This window comes from Patiria miniata, unplaced genomic scaffold, assembly GCF_015706575.1.
Source record: "Patiria miniata isolate m_02_andy unplaced genomic scaffold, ASM1570657v1 HiC_scaffold_24, whole genome shotgun sequence".
In the NCBI taxonomy this organism is placed as follows: domain Eukaryota; kingdom Metazoa; phylum Echinodermata; class Asteroidea; order Valvatida; family Asterinidae; genus Patiria; species Patiria miniata.
Window position 1 is genome coordinate 13,205,014 of NW_024037063.1, and position 23,998 is coordinate 13,229,011.

The 23,998-nt window shown below is 39.6% G+C and overlaps 2 protein-coding genes across 2 annotated transcripts in view; one reads left to right on the forward strand and one right to left on the reverse strand.

Moving 5' to 3' along the window:
- The first annotated feature begins 97 nt into the window (after positions 1–97).
- LOC119731950 (ATP-binding cassette sub-family F member 3-like) overlaps positions 98–23,998 on the forward strand; it is a 28,795-nt gene continuing 4,894 nt past the window's right edge. The window contains exons 1-15 of the mRNA XM_038205275.1: positions 98–211; positions 12,143–12,284; positions 13,516–13,610; positions 15,016–15,074; positions 15,193–15,290; positions 16,698–16,820; positions 17,092–17,196; positions 18,501–18,662; positions 19,306–19,395; positions 20,220–20,279; positions 20,388–20,523; positions 21,546–21,746; positions 22,493–22,569; positions 23,219–23,263; positions 23,609–23,741. Of these exons, the coding sequence (XP_038061203.1) occupies positions 106–211; positions 12,143–12,284; positions 13,516–13,610; positions 15,016–15,074; positions 15,193–15,290; positions 16,698–16,820; positions 17,092–17,196; positions 18,501–18,662; positions 19,306–19,395; positions 20,220–20,279; positions 20,388–20,523; positions 21,546–21,746; positions 22,493–22,569; positions 23,219–23,263; positions 23,609–23,741 (1,632 nt within the window). The 5' untranslated portion in view covers positions 98–105. The remainder of the gene's footprint in view (positions 212–12,142; positions 12,285–13,515; positions 13,611–15,015; positions 15,075–15,192; positions 15,291–16,697; positions 16,821–17,091; positions 17,197–18,500; positions 18,663–19,305; positions 19,396–20,219; positions 20,280–20,387; positions 20,524–21,545; positions 21,747–22,492; positions 22,570–23,218; positions 23,264–23,608; positions 23,742–23,998) is intronic.
- LOC119731953 (protein PML-like) lies at positions 4,492–8,234 on the reverse strand. The gene is made up of 2 exons (XM_038205277.1): positions 7,895–8,234; positions 4,492–6,608 (listed from the first exon to the last, which is right to left on the reverse strand). Exons 1-2 carry the CDS (start codon positions 8,059–8,061, stop codon positions 4,775–4,777), a joined length of 2,001 nt encoding a protein of 666 aa, XP_038061205.1. The 5' UTR covers positions 8,062–8,234; the 3' UTR covers positions 4,492–4,774.

The window sequence follows — 23,998 nt, forward strand, 5'->3', positions numbered from 1 at the left end:
TTACTCTTTCCCAGGGATTTTCTCGTAATATAATATAGTCAATGTTTTCCCTTACGGACAAACACTTTGTATACGAGGTTGACGCATATATACGTGTTGTGCAATATGCAATGTGTCACTTGGAAGTTGGATCGAGGCAGCATGGCGTGCAGTGCGATTTTGACGTCGGCATTTCCGTCAATTGATGGCGAATTATTGACTTATGTGACGGGTATGTTTAATGGAAAAAGGCTTGTTTATATTTTTTAACTCATACTTAATCTAAATACCTTTAAATTTTAGGAATCGGTGAAGCAAGCAAGACATGCAAGTGGTTTAAAAAAGTAACATTTTTGTTGTTGATGTTGGCACACTGTCACTGACTCAACTGTTGTGCCACTGTGCGCTTTCTTGCAACGAATTGGCTATCGTTACGGCAGCCGTTGTTTAGCGCCCCCTTTACGATACTTTTTTGATACGCACGCAGGTATATAATTATTTGTTTCCCCAAGTTTTAGCGAGCAGTGCGACAGCTCAGTCGATAGAGCCAGGGTAGGATTTTGCACCGCGAGGTTGCGGGTTCGCATCTCACTTGTTTTGCACTCGATTTTTTTTTCCTTTTCTAACCTGAGGCTTTGGAGGATTTTTTTTTAAAGGGAAATAAAGTCCGAATTTCATAACGTTCAAATTCACTTTTTTCCTTCTAATTTTATATTTTTTTCTCACGTTTTTATAAAAGTTGCAGTACTACTACTAGGCATGCTAGGCCTACTACCGTAACGATAGAAAATGGGAAATGCAAATTACGCAATCTTAAGAATGACCGCGCATTCTTAAGAACGAGCGCGCACTCTTAAGAATGAGCACGCAATCTGAAGAATGAACACTCACTCTTAAGATTGCGTGGGATTCACTGGGAATATCACGTGTGCAATTTATGAAGTCTGAGCAACTATGGAATGCAGGGCCACGCCGGAAAAGTTTTTTTTTTGTAGTTGGATGCGATGTGAGGAGTGGGGTCGTTGGGTACTCTTTTGAGAACGAAGCAACATTGGTATATATGAGACTTCTCCTAGATGCTAACGTGTACGTACATGGGTATATATGGTATGACGTAGACGTGTAAAATAAATAGAGGGCGGTATAAAGAGTGAATGAGCATGAAGTAAATTGTGATCAGTAGAGGGCGCTATAGAGAGTGAATGATTGACAAGTACGTAGTTATTGTACGTACCGTGTGAGACGGCTTGGGATGTTGGATGCGCGGATCATGCGGGGTGGATGAGCATGAAGTCATCAATAGAGGGCGCTTTATTTACCCCAGGACCCTCTACTGTATTTACCCTATAGGACCCACTACTTTATTTCCCTATCTAAAACCAACCCCAACCTACCCACTCATTCCGCCGTGGATGCGTGGATGCGCGGATGCGGGGTGGGTATGAAGTAAATTTTAATCAATAGAGGGCGCATTATTGGAAGCCTGGATGCGCGGATCGTGGATGCGCGGATGTGGGGTGGGCATGAAGTAAATTTTAATCAACAGAGGGCGCTTTATTGGATGCGCGGATGCGCGGATGCGCGGATGCGGAGTGGGCATGAAGTAAATTTTAATCAATAGAGGGCGCTATAGAAATCCGCGTATGAACAAGGCCGCTTTGCTGTCTCGTCGGCTTCACGTAGGAAGCGTCTTTGCCACCTGATCAGCTCATGAACACACACCCATTCACCTCTTGTGCTTTACTGTATATTATTATTATAGCATCGATACAGTGTGTAGGTACTCTTAAAGTAATAATATTTGTGTGTACATGTTTGTTGCTTTTCTTGTTGTTGGGCTTTTTTTTTTCAGTTTAACTGAGATTCTGTCACAATGTTACACCTTAAATCTGTACAAGTTGATCAAGTGGTTGCCCAAACAAAGGAAACAATATCTTTATTAATGGGAAAATACAACATTTGCAAACATTAAGAAATAAAACTACCAAATTATTTTGAAATACCTTGCTGGACTGTTAGAGAATGACAGTCTAAAACATCCTGTAAAATCAAGGCACCTGGTATACTGTCATTTTCAAGAAAAGTGTTATTTTCGTATCAATTTCCAACGCTGGTCGGCCGACCAGCATTGGAAAAAACTGGCTTTTTTTCATAAACTGGCCCCAGTTGACCATATTTAGTTAGTCTGGTTCTGTTTGCAATCGATCACACACCTGTGAACGGGTACAAGCCATCTAGACTGGTTCCATGACCTTACAATTCTCCAACGTCAATATATTGCTCCGTTTCATCTTAAATGGAGTCAGGGAACCAGACTACAGGAAAATGATTGCTTTTCTTGGTTTTTGTATATATACGAACTCAAAACATAAAAAAGTCAGTGTAAAAATATTTGCTATATATTACCAACCCCCGAAATCCATCCATTTCTGAAAATTACAGCATAGTCAAATGATGTACATGTATATTCCCTTTAAATCATGCATTGAATAAATGGGTTACCTGAAAATAAGAACATGCATATCACTCTAAGTTACCTAGTAAAAATTTCACTCTAAGTAAAAGACCGACTATATATAAAGACTTCATAATTGAGAATTGGAAAAGAAGGCTAGTTTGTTTCTTCGTAACCAACTTTTACTGTCAAAATTGTCTTAAAAAATCAGGTTTAGCAAACTTATCCTTTACATGTACATTCATGCTTAATCAACCACAAGAAAAGAAATGGAATCCTTTCTAAAGAAAAGTTACATGCAGTAACAAGTAACATCATTAACATGAGTTACACCAGAATAAATTGGACAAAAGATCAACTATCTACCAAGTGAGCATCCAAATTTAAACACTAAATTCACAAGAACCAGTGCTGAAATTGTACCGAAACCATCTGGGGAAAACACTTTGCTAAATAACTAGGGAAAAAACTCGAAGTCTGAAATTTTACTCGTTAACTTGGCAGATAAAGAAGATGTTCCACCTTAAGAAGCAAATCGGTCATTCATATTACATGTAATTCCAGCTACCCCTAAATCCATCTGCATTCATACCTGCATGTTGTTAATAAGTTAGGCCCATTAAGCGCAGTTAAATCTGGTTATGGACACGCGGATACCTCAAGAATTTTTGAGAATATCCCTGATGTGGTAACTAAATAACGTCACATGCTGAACGCATATGGATGGCGGTCACTGATGGAAAGTTCTAACATTGCAGTGGTGAGGTATGCAGTATCTTGGCTTGGTGTCATTCTCGATTCCACAACTGACAGGAGAAAAGCCAACATTTTGCCTTTGAAATTCAGTTTTTGAGTTTGGGTAATAATGCAAGTCCATAAGTTGTTATCATTATTGATATTTGGTATTAATTTTTTTTTCTCATGATTTGGACTCCATGGTTATGTTCCTTTTCAAGGGTGACAAAGTACCGGTAGCCCACGTGAAGATGCTTTAGGTTTGTGCATGGATGGAAATTATGGTAGTTGTGCATGCTGCACACCACAGGCGCACAAAGCTGTGTTTTACTATACTCCAGGGGACAATGCTCTGTGTTTCCCTTTGTCCCTGAGATATTACACTCTCTTATAGACTAAGCACATCATGTATCATGTACCGGTATGTAGTTCATAAACTGAACTGACGGTAACAGTGTGTATCAGAGGTGCGCTTAAAGCATGGAACTTTCAGAGTGGTCATTATACAAATAATGAATGTTTGTGAGTGCAATGGTAAGAATAATTTCATGAGGTGACAGATGAAATGTCCATTCCACGAGGCGATTTCATCTGTCACCAAATGAAATTATTCTTTCCATTGCACGAACGTGAAACATTCATTATTTGTTTTATATAACACCTGAATAAATCCTTGTCATCTGATTGGTTGACTTCTAATAGCCAATTTATTCAGGTTAAAAACTGTTTAAAAGTTCGACAAGTTCATCATATTTATAATTATTAATGCAAACTGTTCAACAGGTTGAGAACAATCACATTCAATTTATCTCGATTTAAAACAGTGCCACCACCAGCAGCAGTGACACAGTGCAATAGAACTTCCATTCACAGTGCAATAGAACTTCCATTGCACTGTGCCCTGCACGCCACGCACGCGCCGTGCGTTGGTATAAATAATTCAATGACGTGATCAACGATCCACCAATCAGATGACGGGGATTTATTCAGGTGTTGTATAAAAAATAATAATCACAATGTGTCTGCATTTAACGTGTGTATAGCATTTTTTTTAACAGGGCCTGTTTACTGGCCTATATGCTGTTTGTTGAAGGCTACATAGTGATTTACCAAAAAAACACTGGTTTTGACGAATCAGAGAATTTTAGTATCCATATTAAAGTAGGATTAGTTTTCTGTATTAACCCTAACAGAACTCAACCCAACAAACCTCAACGGCATATTTAGTTGGAATCTGTTAGGATGTGTACAGTAGGCCTACCCCTAAACTGACAGTGTTTTACATTGGGTTGGCACACCGTGCAGTTTCCCATAATGGTGTTGGAATTTGCCAGGATGGGTATGGTTCCTAGTAAATCATGCTAGGGAGTTTGGGCTAAAGTGGGATTACATTTTAAGGTTTGCACAGTGAAATCAGCAATCGGAGAAAGTACGCTGTTGCACCATGTAAAATGAAATAGCTTTTGTGATTGTGTGTGCTTCTGAGAGAAACTGGTTGAAACACAACGTTTCGGACAGTATATGCTCTGCCGGCCCCGGCCCCGTCATCAGGAAACTCTGATGATGGGCAAAGCCTAAGTGAGATTGCTGCTCTGTTTAAAGATATTATTCGTATTCCTCTCTACGGCGGTAGAACTTTACTGAACTTCCCGCAGCTACTACGAGATCGCCATTTGGAATGATTGCCATACCATCTGCATAATTACATCCCTTGATGACACGTCCCCTGTGCTTGCCATCAGGACTGAAAAAATGAATTTCGTCTTTTTCATTGTTGTACAGAGAAAATGCAACGTAGATGTTGCCATCGCTGTCACAACACAGTCCTTCAGCATCACTAGGGATACTGTCATTGGCTTGTACATGTATTTCATTTGAAAACACCACAGTGCCATTGTAGTCAACGGATTGTAACTTTTTGTAGTTGGTGTAAATGAAACGGCCCTTTGAGATAGTCAAATAGCGACCTATGCCTGGGGCTGGCAGAATCCGGACAAGGGTTCCATCCCACCGGTGAAGGGTTATCTCTTCCTTGTTCTGATAACCCACAGCTATTACATCTTTGTTGTCCACTGCAAGACATGTTGGTTTGCTGTTTGGCTTTCTACAATCACCAGGTTTGAATTGCCTCAGTAATTTATACTTCCTGTTGAAAATCTTGACGAATGGAACTGCTAAAACAATGAGTTGGTCATGCCTGTTCACCGCCACGCATGTAGGGTTATGAAGATCTTCAATCTCAAGTTCTCTGGAGACTGCAGCAGATGTGGGTGACTTGAGAGACAGAGACATGCTTATTAAGAGCTTGCACTCGGCATCCACAATGACTACTTCGTTGTCAGAGAATGCTGCTACTTGAGTGACAGATCTGAAGTATGTCTTGATACCGTTCTTGTTACAGAATTTGTGTTTTTCTGTCTTCATTTGCCAATACCTCACCGGACGTGAAGTCACTTCGCATGGTGGTTCTGCAGCTTGAGCCATCACTGTAGTTTTCCTTTCATCCACAAAGAACAGCTTCCCTATTTCTTGTGTAACTTCACTACCCTGGAAATCCATGAAAGACAAATCGCCAGACACTCTCTGTGGCTGTTTCACGGTCAATTGTCTGAGATTATGCAACAGTTTCTGCTTGAGATCTAGCACCTCATGACAGCTTGCTTGTTCAATGAGTTGTTTCATCTGTTCTAGCTTCAGCTCTGCGTCGCTTGCTTCTTTGCTGTTGGTTGCTTGAGCGGTGTCCAAAGTCTTGACTCTGTCTTTGTAGATCTTCTCCGCCTCTTGCTTCAGTTTCTGCCCCTCTTCTGTCGTCCTGGTGGTCCCCTCTTCAACTTTTTGTTTGATTTTCTTGGTGGTGTCAGCAAATGTGCTATCCAGTGCTTTGCGAATCTTCTCAACTTCCTTTGTTGCGGTGCTGAGTTCTGTTCTTTTCTGTTCGGCTTTTGTAGTCAGCTCTGTAACTTCTTGTTTGCACTTGCGCAAGGCCTCCGTCTGTCCACTGAGAGAGTGCCTGGCATGGTCTAAAACAGAACAGGTTGTGCACACCAGCTGCAAACACGAATTGCAGTAGATACTGAGATTCTGGTCTGGATGCTGCCCGCATTTTGGAACCTCTTCTTTCAGTTTGCTCTTGTAAGAGATCTCTCCCGAACGGAGCTGGGCCATTGTGGTCACTTCATGAGTTTTCATGGCAGACATTCGTCCGTGCGCCCTGTTGCACTCTTGACAGAGAAAACTGTTGCATTTCATGCATCTTAACACAGCCTCATTTCCTTCATCACAGTTTTGACATTTGATCTCAGACCCTTGACCTTCAAGCAGCTGTTCCTGCATTGCGAATTCCTCAACCAGGGCTCCCAAAGTGAAGTTATTAGGCAGGGCAGCAATGTCTCCTTTCAGAATAGTATCCCGTCTGCAGAGAGGACACGTAAGTTTGGTACTCGTTCGCCAGGCTGAAAAATTGAACGTTTATGAAATCTTAAACATTAGGCACCATAGCCCCAAATGTGGTATAAAAGGGGACAACATGAACTTTCTTTTTGATGATGTGACAGTGAGATTGGATATGGTGTTGTTGTTTTTTTCAAACAACTGGTGCATGTATTTTGGCACCTTGTTTTGACATTGAAAATGGTGTTATTGTGAGTTGTTGTTTACAAGTAAGAAAGGCAAAAGGGTTAATATTTTATGCCAAAATAGTCTTTTTAATTGATTATTAGTTTCTTAAATATTTAAACTTGTACCAAAGATAGGTGGACAAACTAACGTACAAAAACAATGTACGTTACCGTAAATAAAGTTGCTACCAATTTAGGGTATGTGGCCCAAATCAGAAATGAGATTTCCTTTATCACCCTACTAATAAATAGGTTGGTTACCAGAAAATAAATGGTATGTTACTTTTATCAATGCATGTCCAGTATGAGGAGACTTTCGACCCAAGACTTCCAAAAAATGATATGATGTCCTTTTCATATTAGGAAAGTTACCAAAATTTAAACTGTTACCGACCCCCCCCCCCAAAAAAAACTTTTCCAGTTTGTATTCATATGTTGAAACAAACTTACATGTACATACATGTAGTCTAGGGGCTAGACATTGTTATGCTTTGATACGCGATAACCCGCCACTGCGATAACTCACCGCCGCGAGAGGGCATTATCACAACCAACCAATATCACCCACGAACCGTCAATAACAACGACTAGGGAGTCTTGTAAAATCTCCCCCGAAAAATGGGGGGAAACTAGTGCGCATGCACTACATGTACTTCTGCAGGCAATTACAGTCCATTTTCAGTCCCACGCATACTGCATCTCCCACAAAAGAGCAGACCAGTGAAGTTGCACAAAAGTTTTGCTGCATACCGGTATTTTGTATGCTACGGGAAGAAAATAAAGAGTTTCGTTCAGAACTAATGTGAAATGTTTTGAATGCGCGCTGCATATACATGTATTTGGCCCAACAAGTGCGCGCGCATTACACAACCGCTATGAGATTCCATAGACATTGTTATTGACGGTTCGTGGGTGATATTGGTTGGTCGTGATAATAACCCTCTTGCATCTCGTATCAAACCATAACAACGTATAGCCCCTAGACTAAAACAGACTATGTTACAGTGTTAAATATTTTTTTAAATCTGACAGTTGAAACCAATGCATTAAGTTGTGAGACTCTCTTGTGCGTGTCAAAAAAATGTAACAAAAGTTACCGTGAAGTTGCCCCTCGGGATTTTGGTGTAGTCTGAGCTCTTGGAGGCATTTCAGACAAAAACTGTGTAAACAGTCCAGAAGTTTGGGCTGCTTGTAACGATTGGAGCAGATGGAGCATTCTAGATGATCCTGGCCGATCTTGCCCAAGACGGATTGAACTGTCACATTGGATGCCATACCTGAAGTTACAAGTACAAACAAAGAATATCAATGTTGAAGTTGAACTTTCATCCGACAGATGTAGGTTCTGCTGAGTACTAATATGTTGAGTACTCTGACAAATTGACAACAGTATAGGTATCCGAAACCAGGTACTGGGACCTACATGTATGAGTATGGGTAGGAGTATCAGTTCTTTATGAAGTGTTTGAGTGAAAAACTTCAAAATACTCAAGCAAATGAGCGACAAATGAAACCTCCAATTCAGCAATATCAATTTTTTACTTGTTGAAGCAATTTTGTACCATCTGTTTATGCTCCTTGCACCTTGTTACAACTTATAATGTAGTAACCAACGGATAATGTATCACCAACGGATAAGGTCAATATTTGTTAAGCAATCGGTTAAGACCGATAATGTAACAACAATCGACTGATAGTGTAGTACATTTTTACTACACTATCGGTCAATTTCTGTTACATACAGTATCGGTCAATTTGTGTGACATTATCGGTTGATGATACATGTACATTATCTGTTGGCTACTACCGGTACATGTACGTTATCAGTTGTAACACACCTTAACTTCATTAACCCTAACTGCCCATAACCAATCAAACTCCAACAGTAGGTTAGTGTTTAAATCTGTTGGGATAGGTACAGTTCCCCTAAACAGATGGTCTTTTACACTGGGGTTGGTGTGTACAATTTCCCATGTGGGTGTTGGAATTTGCCAGAATGGGTATGGTTCCTTTGTAAATTAGGCTGGGGAGTTAGGGTTAATTTATAAATGGATGAAACTGACCTCATATATCCAATTGATAGCACTTGAAATATGGGCTGGTTCATGTACACAGAATTAGAACATGTACGGTACCACCTACAAAATGCACACTACACCACAAGCATTAAAGTGTTCCTGCACGAACTTGGGCCTGTGTAGTAGTCCTGGTTCTGCACTCTGTGCAGAGACCAACACATACCAACATGAGTACGATGAACTCGAGTCAGAATATTTAGAAAGCCAAGTGCAAGTACATGTACATGTACATGTATACATTATGCATGCGTATCCAATATAAGTACTTGACTGGTTCTCAGGTTACACACCTACGGTATGTTCCGACACCTCTATGTGCCAACACCCCTACATTGTATGGTCCAACACCCCTTTGTTCCGACTGCACATATTCCTATACCTAACCCTAACTGCACATGTATTTTCCTATCCCTAACCCTAACCCTAACCCTAACCGGAAGTAACACAATCTTACATGTATGTGCGGGTTGTCGGAACATAGGGATTTCGGAACATAGGGGTGTTGGAACATAGGCATGATAGGGGTGTTGGAACATACTGTAGGTTGAGTAGTTGGAACGTAGGGGTTTCGGAACATAGGGGTTTGGGAACATGGGGGTGTTGGAACACAGAGCAGTCACCGGTTCTCAAGTACGAGTACTGAGTATTAAAGTGTACAACACAGCACCGCAAACAACAAATTGAACTGAAGCTAAATTCAAATAATCTGATTGATGTTTTCTAGACCAATATAAACATTGTAGAGAAAATAGTGATGTGAAAGCACACCTACTGATGACTTGGGGATAATTTGGCTCCAACTTTTTTTTAAATCAGTGTTTTTGAGGAAAAATAACTACCGGTATGATAAAATGATTGATACAAAGGGACAAATTTGTACTAGTGGCAGTTTTTTTCCCTTTTCTAAAACTAGTTTTCAAAACAAAAATAAAAGGCTTAGGCCTACTTCATGTACTTACTTTTGCAGATATCCTATCAATTAGCAGTTTGAAGACTGAAACTGAAGTATCTTGATAAGAGTTTGGACGATATCTGGTGTTTATTGTACATGTATGCAACCAGATGCTAATCTGGCAGTGTTAAAGCTGAACAAGGATGATTAGTGCTTTTCACTTGTCTTATATTACATGTAGATTCCCCAACCCCACGCACAGGAAATGTTGTTTCATGCACTGTCATCATTCACCATGTTTAAACCGGTACATGTACATGAATCATTACCGGTAATGTAAACATGTTTTTTTGATGTACATGTACATTAGGTTCAAGGATATAAACCTAATTTCTTTACCTTACTCGATCTTGGCAAAATTTCCTGTTGCTTTATAACTTTTACACGAGATGTACTCATTCATGTTTTAATGCTGTTTTTTCCCCCAGCTGTTTATTATCCTGCAGTGAACATGTTGAATCTGTTTGAAAAGTTGAGATTTGACTTCTTGCTGAAGTGAATATGAATTTTTTTTCAAGTAGGATGCCTGTAGATCGTCAAGATACTTTTTTTTTTTTTAGTGGGGTGGGAGGTTGCCATGTCATGATATCATGTTGTATCACAGTAGGCCTATAGCCTCAGTCCTGCAAATTCCTCCATTATTTCTTGAATATGGTCCATGGAGGGGTGACCACTGCCTGAATCCTGCAAAATCCTGCGGCAGTGTCTGTCAATATGTTGAGGCTTGGCCAGTGACATCCTGGAGAGGATTTCAAGCATAGTCCAGGCCTATATTTACGCATTGCTGAGCAAAAGCAACACAAGGTCTGGCCCAAGACCTTGACAAAGTTCCTCCAAATTCCTCCACTTTGGCAAAGAGGATTTTGAAAGATTCAGGGCGGTTAGGGTTAAATTAAATATTACGGCATACGCACACAATATATGGAAGGAGTCCAGGAATGGCAAGATATGAAATTCTCAAAACAGGGCAAAAACATAATAGTTAGACCTCGTCGAAGATGCAAATTTCACGTCTACATGTATGTGTCCTTATCTGCAGGTACTGCTAGAAGTATGGTGCTCGGCATAGCGGATCACCGTGGAGCACCATAGTTCTAGGGGTAATCTACGGGTACATGGGGTTGAGAAATGGAAAGAATGAAAATCCCCAGACGCCACTTTAGCGGTTGTGTACAAAGTCTATGGAGAGCCAATTTCATAACAAAATTGGAAATGTTTCTCAGTCCCAGATTCATGTCTTTTCAACATTTTTGCACTGACTTACCTTTATCATGTTTATTGAGAAGATACAAAATGTATAAAGACAAAAGTGGCGTCAGGTTGCAACATTCTTGCCTAAGAAATTCCTAGTCCGAAAATTTGGGACTGTCAGTACTGTATATATGGTGGTGTTCCCTAACGTGGCGCACTTCAAAGCTTACCCGACTTTCCTCGTGTAGTGTTGCCAAACCTCTTTGGTGACAAATCTAAAATTCATTCCGTGAAATACTGGTACTTTGACCTTATTAATGCTCGCTATTTAACCTCTGTCATGCCTGTGAACAATTTCGGTTTCATGAAATAAAATTCGAAATTAAAAAAAGGTGGCATCCGGAAATTGGACACAAATTGGCGGAGTGTTCCCTAACGTGGTGCACTTGAATAAATCTCGGAAAATTCCAAATTAACATTTAAGAATTCCTGTAAAGTTGATAGATTGTGATTAACCATTATTATCTCTACTTACATGTACACGTACCCAACCAGAAGTTTGTCAGAATTTTTTTCCCTTATTTTTCGGGGCATTTTCAAAGGGTTCACTTTGCACTTCAAAATAAAATCAGAAAATCACGCCAAAATGAATTTTTCTTCTTACTTTGTAACAGGTAGATAAAGTCGCGATTTATGAACGGGAGTGTTTAGAACTTGAAGAAATTTCGCTTCCTGTGAAATTTCAGTTAAAACTTTTGCTCTAGCTAGGCGCTACAAGCGAAAAATCAAAGTGCGCCACGTTGGGGGCCGCGCCAAGTTAGGGTACATCAACAATATGACCATGGAGCTATAAAGACTGAGTTCCCAGAACTTCAGGTATTGAAGCAGACTGGGACCTGGAGTGTTCTGAAACATGCCAAACTTAAATCAGGACAACTTGACTCACTCTTTAGCCAGCAAATTCCATTGGGCAAAGAAAAGGTCCTCGGTATTTCATTATCCAAGTTTGCAGACTCAATTCAATTTTTAAAGGAGACATTTCTTCAGTATTTTGCTCATGAGAGGGAAGTCAAGTAATTTCAAAATGAGGCTTAAGACTAGACTGGAGTCACTTTTATTCATTTTTTTTTTCCAGGTGTGTTGGAAGATCCAGATGACTTTAACAATGCCAGTGATGTGTACGAGGCTGTGGGCGGAGTCTTACATGAGGTGGCACGGGACAAGGAGGAGGAGGAGATACTGTCGTTGTGCGGGAAGCTACTGAAGGCTGTTAAAGTGTGAGTTCTTTAGGGCCATACCGAATGTACTGAATTCAGATATTCCAAAAAGTGAGCAGTTTCGAGGAGTGTCCACTATGTTTAACCCTAACCTTCCCAAATCCTCCAAATCGTCTTTGCAAAATGGAGGATTTTGCAGGATTGAGGCTATGTGGCAAAAATGTGTGGCTGATTTCGGAGGATGCACTGTGTCAAGGTCTAATAGGCCGTCCCTTGTGTTGTTTATGCTCAGCCGTACATAAATAATATTTAGATATTGGACAGCATGTAACACAAGGCCAAAAAACAATACTTCTGCTTCCGGTTCCCCTACCTACCCTATTTTGACAGCCTCTACCCGATTTTTTTTTGTGGGGGAGGGTGGGGGGGGGGGGGGAGAAATGAGGAAAAAAGCCCCGAAAACCATTAAATATTACCCTTTACCATTGACTACACTCAAACACCTCCATATGATCGTACACAAAAAAATCCCCCCCCCCCAAAAAAAAAAACCCAATTGCCCTACCTACCTACATTTATGTACCTACCCTATTTTCAAATGCTATGTAATCGGAAGCAGAACAATTTTTGGGGGGCCTAATCCACATACCAATGCACATTGCCAAAGTCATTCCTAAGGTTAAAGATTGAATTGTTATAGGGCCTGATGTTAAAGGTATAGTCCATCTTTTGTCATTTTTGCATTTTGTTCGTTTGAAGCAACACACCTACTCAAAATCTGAAGAAGGGTGCTGAACAACTAACCTTATGAACTTTCAGCTCAGCTTCAGCTGTATATTTCGAGAAAAACAGCATTCTAGGATCTCGATTTCAAATCAAAAGCTGCTGAATCATGTTTTGAATTGGGCCTGAATTCAGCATCCGAGACACGTTCTTACTGAGCCGAATGCAGCTACGCGATGTCGCGCACTGATCCGACGAATCATAGATGGCGCGCGTGCGTGTGCGTTGTGTCAACTCTTGCGTGTGCTTCGCTGAATAAAAAAAACGAACTACTAACGGAAATTTCCAACGGTGCGTCTTAAGAAGCACCGTTGGAAAGGCCTTCTTTCGTTGATTTCTTCAAAATGACAGGGTGCCAGAAAGAATAATTTCACAGAGAGTTTAGTACCCTTACTATCTTTCAGCTAAGTATGTTTTTCAACAATAATTACGTCAGTCAATTTTTGGATAGCTGCAAATGATGGACTACAGCTTTAACATTTAACAAAGTAATCTTATTTATTTTTAGGAATGACCAAGGATCCAATTCATCCAGTACATACAGCACATCCAACATGGTCCTTCTGGACGCACCTGTCCACATTGGCGCCAAAGTTGAAGAAGGTATCATAGAAGAATGACAAAATTCAATCAGTGGACAATTTGTTTGGTGTATTTTGAAAATTGTAAAACTGCTCCGCCACACTATTATTCCCGTTCATAAATACCTTTTTGGTCAAAAACTTTTAAAAAGTTGACGAAATTTTGACAATGTTTCTGACACATGAGGTGCGCGTCGTGCACATGGTTTGCTCAACATATAATGGCAAGTTCGCACAAGGACTATAGTTAACCATTGGTCGACTAACGCTTGCCCGAACTCTGTCTAGTCGACGATGGTTAACTACGCTAGTCGACTATTTGGAACCAACCTACTTGGGCTGGTTGCATCGCTAGTAACCAATAGCCGCGCACATTCGTAACATACAGCAGGGAGCCAGGATCCAGACGTTTTGCAATGACATTTTGACCAGCGTTCGACTAGAGACGTTCGCACTTTGCTATTAGTGCGCAGGCGTAAGGTACGTCACAAATCAACCACTAGTCGGCTAATGGTCCTTGCCCGAACTTGGCCTAATTCTCTTTATATGGTGATCTTGACATATCAGTGCCTCTCAAGCGCCTGGTTGCAACGCAGAGTGCAGCGTCTTAAGACTGGTTTTAAATATCACTGACAGTAGTAGTAGAAACATTTACTTCAATGTGGCCATCATATAGTTCCACACAATAAAATGTTACAATGCCGTGTAAACTTACATGTATTGTACAGAGCAAAATGCACTGAATTATGTAATGGTGTATACTAATGTACATGGATCAATATCATTGACCATTCAAAACACCTCAAAATCTGGGTTCTGGCAAATTGGAGGACAAAAAATGCAGGACCTTTTAAAATCCTCCAGAATTTATTGTTACTGCACTACCGCACCTTTCAATTCCTTTCGAAAGGTATTGAAAGGCAACTTACTCAATTTGCCCACAGAGTTGCTTCACCTTCCGAAACCTTTCGAAAAGTTTCAAAGTTCCAGCACTATTTCACCTTTCAAAACCCTTTTAGTCAGGCAAATTTAAAATGTTTTGAAAGGTCTGATAATTCTCTGCCAACTGCACTGGGCATAGCAGGGTTAAAACAAATTAACGACAACATTGCGTATAAGGTGAAGTGTCATGCTTTTGTACCCTAAGCTATCGACAGAAAAGTGGACACGACCAAAAAACAAACAGAGACAGTGACAAAGGGCAAAATGGACAACAATCAGACACACAAAGACATAACCTAGAAAAACAGAAACAGGTGTTTAAGCAGCAATGTAAGGCCACCGGCATGCATGAAGGGCTCTCAACCAATAGGAACAGATAACCTGTCCCAGAAGAGGTGTTTAATTACCAACATGTAAATACATTTTGTCATGTAGCTCGATGAAAGTTGATTGTAACTTAATATCTTGAAAATCTTTATTTACAGAGGCCAAGAACGGGAAAGATGATTCATCAATTTGGATGATGAAGAAAGCTAATTCCATGGTGAGTACAAGAATCAAGCATACTACACAGTTTTAGACGGTACATTTTTCTCACAAACTGAATATACGCAGTGAAGCCTGCAGAGATTTATTTTCTCTCTTTTATCTAATTTCTTCAGCTTGTTGATAAGAAGAAGTTAGAGAAGGCAGATGCCAAGATAAAAGCTAAACAGGAGCAGAGAGCCCAGAAAGACAAAAATGCCGTCAAGCCAGCTGGGTGAGTATTTCTTAAGAGGACTGTTTCTTACATGTACAGCATGTGACAATCAAAATGTAGCAGTCAATCTATAAATATTAGAAACATTAGCACTCTTTTTGCAAAACTTATCTATAGAGTCTGAAGGTATAGTAAATACTCTACACAATGGTTTTTATCCCATCTCATTTGGACACCCTAGTCCAGAGATACAGCTAATTGAATGAAAGGACTTGAATTCCAAGTTGGGCTACGTTTCAGATTATCTGGTATCTAATCAAAAGCATTCACATACGTGTACCAAGAAGGCGTGTGAATACCTTTCATTAGATATCAGATAATCTGAAAAGTGGCCCAAACAGATTTTGACAGTCTTTGCAAGCTTTGCCGTAACTTATAAACAAAAGGTCCGAATCACACAGAACAAAAATCCTGTCAAGACTAAAGAAACACTCTATCATAAAAAAAAAAAAATGATTTAGTTTCCTTGAGACACGCTGTAATTTAAATTGTTTCAGTAACCTGAACTTGAGTGATATTGCCACTTTAAGTTCAGCACTTTAGCAAAGTTCCCAGGAAATATAGATTTTCAAAAATGAGCATCATTGAATATACCAGTACATGTGGGTTTGTCAGGATTTTTGTTTAAATGTGACGGAAAGTTGATATTTGTAACTTATCTTCTTTTTGGGAATTTTGTGGCCCTTTTGTGCTGACAGTTTGGCAGGTTTTGTTTTACCAGCACCCGATTTCATCAAAGTCTTCGTAACTTACGATGCAACGCAGCGATTCGCAGCTACGACGCGTCCTGCGATCCATTTCACAAAACACGTCGTAAGTGCGACGCGTCGTAGGTGTATTTATAGCACAACTCGGTGACTGTTTTATGTATTTAGTCAGCGTACAGTAAATATTCATCTGATATTCAACAAAGAGTTGTCGGATCTCAGCTCGAAATTTGTTAAAACGTAAAACAAAATGGCGGCCGTGCAATTTTGAAGGAAAACAAACTCTCATTGGACTGTATAGCTACTTTGAAATTTCAATTCTAATATTCCGGTCTAATTCATAACTATTCAATGAATTTTCTATTTACAACTTTACACACATGGCCTCGGTATTATAATCGCGTTAATGTAATGTTTATGGCATAAAACTGGCTTAGAAATGACTCTTCTTATTTTGCGACGACCACTAGACACGTCTTAACTTGCGACGTGTTTTAAGCCGTTGTCAAGGAACTTACGACGCGTTCAACACATCGCAACTTTCGTGAAATGGAAGATACGACGCGTCGCGAGTTGCGACGTGTTACACGTCGTAACTCGAGTTGCGACGCGTCGCAGCGCTTCGTGAAATCGGGTGCTGGACATTCAGAAGTTGTTGTTTTCAACACTGACATCACAAAACTCAACTCTATTGTCACAGGTCCACCATTACAGCCACGGCCAGCCAAGCAATCAACAGGAAGGACCAGAAGATGGATGATTCAGGAAACAGTCGGGCCAAGGATGTCAGGATCGAGAACTTTGATCTGGCATTTGGGGACAAGTAAGTCATTAACACAAGCCATGGAAGTGATTCTGTTTTTCAATTTAAGAAATTGATATCTTTGTTGTGTCCCTATCAGCTGGATCTAGTCATGTCATTTTCTAGTTCGGCCTATTGTCATTTATTTTCATTTTAATATTTCGGTGTAAATTTGTAAACGGATTTAGAATTTTCTTTTTCGTTTAAACATGGAAACGTCACATCTGGGAAATGATATACTAGTTCCCTACATGTCACATGTTGATGGAAACTTAACCTAATCTTGACCCAGGGTCCTTTTGAAGGAAGCCGACCTGACACTAAGCTTTGGAAGGAGATATGGATTTGTTGGAAGAAACGGTGCCGGAAAGAGTACATTACTCAAAATGATATCAAGGTAACAACGAGATTTGAAAGTTTCTTTTCCTTAGATGGCAGTGCTGTTATTCTACAGTGATAAGGCCAAAAAAAGAAGTCTCCGGTTTCTGGTATGCGCGCGCGTCGCCGTGGCCATGCGCGTCGGGCAAAATGAAAAAGTTTTTTTTCAATGAAAGATGATGTCTCAAAACCGCCAAACTCACTGGTTCGACTGGAATCCTACTGCTGCACAATTTTAACGTGTTTTTAGATTGGGTTATGGTCGAGAATGAGCTTTATGTGGCCTCTCTGGACTCCCATATATAAGTTTAGTCGGGTACCATTTGCAGTCATCAGCCGACATTTGAAGCAAAAAAAATCAGGTAAAAAAAAAAAAAAAGCCGCGTCGCCGCACCACTTTTTGGGCAAGCTCCATACCAGAAACCGGAGTTGGTTTTTTTTGGCCTAAGCTTGACTTTTTTATTTAACATTTCATTATTACTGAATGGAAATACAAAATGTTCCCTGTCAAAGATGGCTGCCATGCTTAAGGTCAATATTCTTTTTTTTTAAAACTACAGTCAATGGATTGAGCAGCCAAACAGATATTCCCTTGTTATAAAAATACAACATTGATAGACCACTACAGTGAATGGTTCTTTTAAAAAAAAACTCTGCAAAGTTTTGTTAAAGCTGGAGTCCATCATTTGCAGCTATTCAAAAAGTAACTGGCGTAATTCTTGTTGAAAAACATACTTGGTTGAAAGATAGTAAGGGAACTAAACTCCCTGTGAAATTATTCTCTCTGGCCAGCTGTCATTTTGAAGAAATCAACAAAAGAAGGCCTTTCCAACGGTGCTTCTTAAGACGCACCGTAGGAAATTTAAATTAGTAGTTTGTTTTGTTTTGCAGCGAAGCGTGCGCAAGCATTAGCACGACGCACACGCGCGCGCAGTTGCTATAATTCGTCGGATCAGTGGGCGACATCGCGTAGTTCCAATCGGCTCATTGAGAACGTGTCACGGACGCTGAATTCAGGCGCAATCCAAAACATGATTCAGCAACTTTCGATTTGAAATCGAGATCCTAGAATGCTGTTTTTCTCGAAAAATACAGCTGAAGCTGAGCTGAAACTTCATCACGTTAGTTGTTCAATACCCTTCTTTAGATTTTGAGCACGTTTGTTGCTTCAAACGAACAAAATGCACAAATTACAAATGATGGACTATACCTTTAAGTGTTGTAAACACAATCGGCATACTTAATGGCTAATAAAATCGACAGCCTTGAGAACCACTACTCTAAATATTCTTCATTTTTGTTTGATGATGTTGTTTCCTTCAGCGGAGAGCTGCGCATTCCATCCCACATCAGCATTCTCCATGTGGAGCAAGAGGTCATCGGTGACGACACGATAGCCACGGACAGCGTACTACAGAGTGACGAGACGAGAGAGCGATTGGTGGCTGAGGAGAGGCAACTTGTCGAAAGACTCAATGCCACAAGGTTAGAATGAGAAGAACCATGATCTAGAAAATATAACAACATCAAGACGAAGCAAACCCAGTAAAAGTGGTCTTTTCATGCACCTGTTTTGCACATTGGGCTGGATTCTGCCCATTCATTGGTGATATGGGTTAAACCTATAGAACGCTTGCAGATGCGTTCGATAATCGACGCGCGAAGGCGCGCGACGCCATGTTGTGGGACAGGTGTATATCTATCCATGCACATTTTGTCCCATAACATGGCGTCGTGCACCTTCGCGCGTCAATTATCGATCGCGTCTGCAAGCGGTCTATACGATATCACTGCCCCGCTCTCTTCACCAGTCTAGAACCAGTCTAAGTCACAAGTGACAGTCAGTCAAGTTTTAATGCCATTGTAACGACTTTGTGGCAGGACACCAGGGCAAGCTGGCTAATTCGCCACAATGGGAAACTGACTAGGTGCATTATAATAATTTTTAAGTTGAAGTAAGAAACTCATTGGAGTGGGGTTTGAACCTGCGACCCTCTAGATTGTCGTTCTGGTGCTGTACCAACTGACTTGCCCCTTGGACAAAGACATTGGCAGAATGGGAAACCGCGAGATACTCTTCAGTATTGTAGGATTACATTTGATTTGTTTCTTATGTATTTTGTACTAGTCCTGGGGGATCAGATCCGGCTACAAGTAGTAGACTAGCTGAGGTTTATGTCCATCTAGAGGAGATTGAAGCTGACAAGGCACCTGCACGGTATGTACAAACTATACACTTCTTAACCATGCAATAGTTTAACTATTGCACTGGGTCATAATAGTTGGTTCTACTCTTTACCAGCTAAATTCGTTTGCATTGTCCAGTGCCTTCTGAGGGCCTATTAGAAAAACAAACTGGAGTCCACTTGGATTGGACTCAAACCGTTGACCTTCTGTCCAATAAATATCTTCACTACTTGCCAACCACGTTTGCCAGAATTGGTGGCACATAGTTTTTTATATTTTTCAAGGTAGTGTATTTCACTTTTGCCCCAATATGCCTTCAAAAATTCAAAATGCATTTCATGAAAATATTATGAAATAAAAACAATCATTGATGAATGGGTTTCTGTATATACATGTAGTCATACAGGTATCCAAAAGAACAGTTTGGATTTAGCAAAGGGTAATATGTTCAACTATTTCCCCTGTTGATAGTCAATAGTTAGTTATTGCTCCGGGTGTATATTTTTATAATGTATCATCAGATTAGATCACTGTCAGTAATCAAAAGACAAAGAAAAGTGGGATTGAAAGTACTTACTGCTTAAACTCAAGCCAGAGGCACTAAACTTAATCTTTTGAACAGAGTATGTAAATAAATCCTTAATCTGAAAGTAATTCTCACTTGATAACTTATTTATTTCCCTTAAAGCCATTTCCACAGGGAGAAATGGCTTTAAGGGAAATAAATAAGTTATCAGGAGAATTCCTGTACAAGGTCAAGAACATCATAAAGTGTATCGAAATTCTCACTTGGTTTATATATTTCAGATATAAACAGTAATATTTTTATTTGTAATTTTTTCCTCCAAATTACAGGGCAGCCATGATCCTTGCAGGTTTGGGATTCTCACCCACCATGCAAAGAATGAAAACAAGGTAAGGAGTTTTACGTGTTTTTCCTCACTTCATACATCAATTACCACCAAGTTTTTTTTTACATTCCATGAGCGTCATTATATGAACTTCACTTTGCATAAATTTCAGGGAGTTTTCTGGCGGTTGGCGGATGCGTCTTGCCCTAGCGAGGGCGCTATTTTCCAAGCCTGATCTACTGCTACTTGACGAGCCTACCAACATGTTAGACATCAAAGCCATACTGTGGCTTGAGAGTTACTTACAGGTTTGTCTAGATATTTGTAGGTAACAAAGATTGTTTTCCCTGTGACTAATGTTGTATTACATGTGTATTAAAGCAGTCAATAATCAGATGGGCAATTCCACGGTTACTCACGTTACATTTTTGATGTACTTTTGAGTTTTCTTGGGCTGTAATTACCTTACTGAAAAGGTTTAATAACTGTTATCCCCATGGTAGATAGAGTAGACCTAGACCTACCTAAGCACCAAAGATGACATCCCGAAAAATGTGTTATGTATGACAAACAAGACGCACAAAATCGGTTACTCACGTTAGGAAAATGTAACATGAGTAACAGATTTTGTGCGTCTTATATATCATACATAACACATTTTTCTGGATGTCATCTTTGGTGCTTAGATAGGTCTAGGTCTACTCTATCTACCATGGGGATAACAGTTATTAAACCTTTTCAGTAAGGTAATTACAGCCCAAGGAAACTCAAAAGTACATCAAAAATGTAACGTGAGTAACCGTGGAATTGCCCAGATGTTTTCAAGGGACGGTAAGAAAAAGCTTCGTCGGAACTTGCTGTTAAGCCCGCCGCGCACATTTCTGATGTTACCGGTTCACCGGATCATCGGGCCATCAGAGTACAGATTGGAGAGGTGTGGGCTGAAAAATCGGACCGATCTGCCAATACACTGGGCGACCGGATGAAATCAAACATGTTTGGCATTTATCGACATGTAAGAACGCAAAATACTGAGAAAAAGGCCTTTAAATTTTCGAGTTTTGTATTCGTGAATATAACAGATGCCAATTGTTTTTACTTATAAAAAATTGTATTCCACGATTTTTGAACTGTTTCTTTTAAAACATTTGTAGTACACAAATGTTTTGTTTGTTATTTTTCTCCAGTACGGCTTGTGCCCAATTCCGTCTTATTTTACCAGAACGCCTCACAATATTTAGAATTCACAGCTTGAAGTGCGTGAATGCGGCAAAGTTGCCACAGATACATTTCACTTACGAAAAAAAATTCATATATTTTCTTTTTCTAGGGCTGGCCCACAACTCTTCTGGTAGTCTCCCACGACAAGAACTTCCTCAACGTGGTCTCAACGGACATACTGTTCCTGCATTCAAAGACTTTGGATTCCTACCGTGGGGACTACGAAGTTTTCTTCAAGACAAAAACAGAGAAGCTGACCAACCAACAGAAAGAGTTTGAGGCACAACAGCAACTTAGAGCTCATGTACAAGTACGTAGAGAAAAATTGTTCAAGTCAAACATTATTTTTCAACCCAAGAGAGCAATAAATTGTTTGACATTGGAAACAGTAATCAAACACCCTTTCAGATGCAACCACACTGACAGTGTTCAAGTTAATAATGTTAACATACATATCCATCATTTTTGGGTTACCAGTGTTGATACCAGTGTGTTAGTTGAGTACATTCCTATGAATACGAGTACTTTGTCAAGAGTATGAGTACGTGTATGTTGTCATGAGTACGAATACGAGTACAAGTCAGTAATTTCAAAAAGTACGAGTACAAGTACCAAAAATTGTACTTGAGTATGAATACAAGTGCAAGTATTTTCCACAAGTTGGAGTCAATTTCAATGTGTCACTCGTTTTCAAGGCTGTTTGTTGCCAAACTAGGCATTAAACAAAATGCAGAAGCCTCCCAAATAGGAGAAAACTGGATAAACAATTTTGACATTTTTTGAATTCTTATAAAAATGTTTCAATTCTTGCAAGAGAATATTTGCAAGAATATGAGGAGTATGTGTACTTTGTCATGAGTACAAGTCCGAGTACAAGTACTTTTTTCTTGTGGGTACGAGTACAAGTACGAGTACATTTTCATGAGTACAAGTATGATTGAATCCCAACACAATTATGTACTCGAGGAAGATTATGAGTACGAGTCAAGCACTACAACACTGTTTGATACACCCTGTAGAGAAACTAAAAGACTTTTTGTCTTTTTCTTTTGGCAGGTATTTATTGATAGATTCCGCTACAATGCCAACAGAGCTGCCTTAGTTCAAAGCAAGATCAAGTTTCTTGAAAAGCTGTGAGTTCCGTCCAGATTGTTGGCAGGTTTCTAGTATGAGTGTTGATGAAATTTTATTTTTTTACTAAAGCCATATAGATTCTTTTGCAATTATCTGGAAAAGTACACATGTACCTACTGATTTAAAGGGTTCATACTATAACTTTTTCATAGAAACACATCTTGAGCAATTTTACTCCTCTTATATGTATGAAAACTATTTGACATCACTTTTTGGTTAATTTTATTGAAAAATGCACTTTTGAAACATTTTAAAAAATGTCCATGCTTTTCCTGACAACTGAGGGTGCTTTTGCTGTGATGTCATTTCAGGAAGACACTGTTCACTTTAGGGGTGACTAAACTATTAGATTGAAGGTGGTTTAAAAAAAAAAAAGGTGCCCACGGGCGCACTTTTACTAGGCTTGCATTAGCAACAGAACGTAGTTACGAGACCCCAACAATTGTGCATGCCTTTTCTCTGTTTTCTCAAAATGTATAGTATCTGCTGACATGGAACTTCAACAAGTTAGTTGTCATGCTCCTACCTAATATTTTGAGCAATTTTGCTGCTTCATATAACATAACATGCACTAAAAGCAAATCAATATTGTGCTTTTCAAATTTAACGATTACTTATTTTTCCTATTGCTATGTGTTTTTTTTTCAGTCCAGTTCTCAAACCAGTGGAAAAAGAATCAGATGTCATTCTGAGGTAAGTATAGAAAAAAAATACAGAAATATTCCAAGCAGCTTCAAGGCTGAAATAACAAAAAATATAGTGCCCTGATATCTGTTCTTGTCTGACCGCTATTTATATTTGAAATACTAAGCTTTAACAAAATTTGTGTTACGAATGTTGTTGGGGAAGTCTGGCATTTGAATTAAAAATTGGAAATAAAAAAACAATTTTGTATGTTATCAGCAATCCTGTTTTCAGCATTACGTACATTTTCAAAAATTAGCTCCTTTGTGTAAACCTGTTGCTAGAAGAATTCTGACTTACAAGTTAACGCTTGAAGTTTTACTTTTTTGCTTTTCTTCATTTTTTTTCAATCAGATTTCCTGCAGAATTTGAAAAGCTGTCCCCTCCCATTTTACAACTGGATGAGGTGGCGTTCTACTACTCCAAAGACAAGCCCATCTTTAAAAAGATTGACATCTCTGCAAATATGGAATCCAGAACATGTATGGTAAGTAAATGGACCTTAAACAAGTGCGAGAGCACAATAAGCTCCGGCCCTGTTCTGGAATGTCTCACTTCATATGCAAAATAGATGCACATGCGCATCGATCGAGACAAAGGGGCATTTCGAAAACTTTTGCCAAGAGTGCATTTACCTACATGTAAGACGGCATTGCATTTGGTCAATTTTTGGTTAAAGGGAATGTACAACATTTGCTTTTGCTGCAATTTTAAGAAATAAATGGATTTGGAGGATTAGTGTGT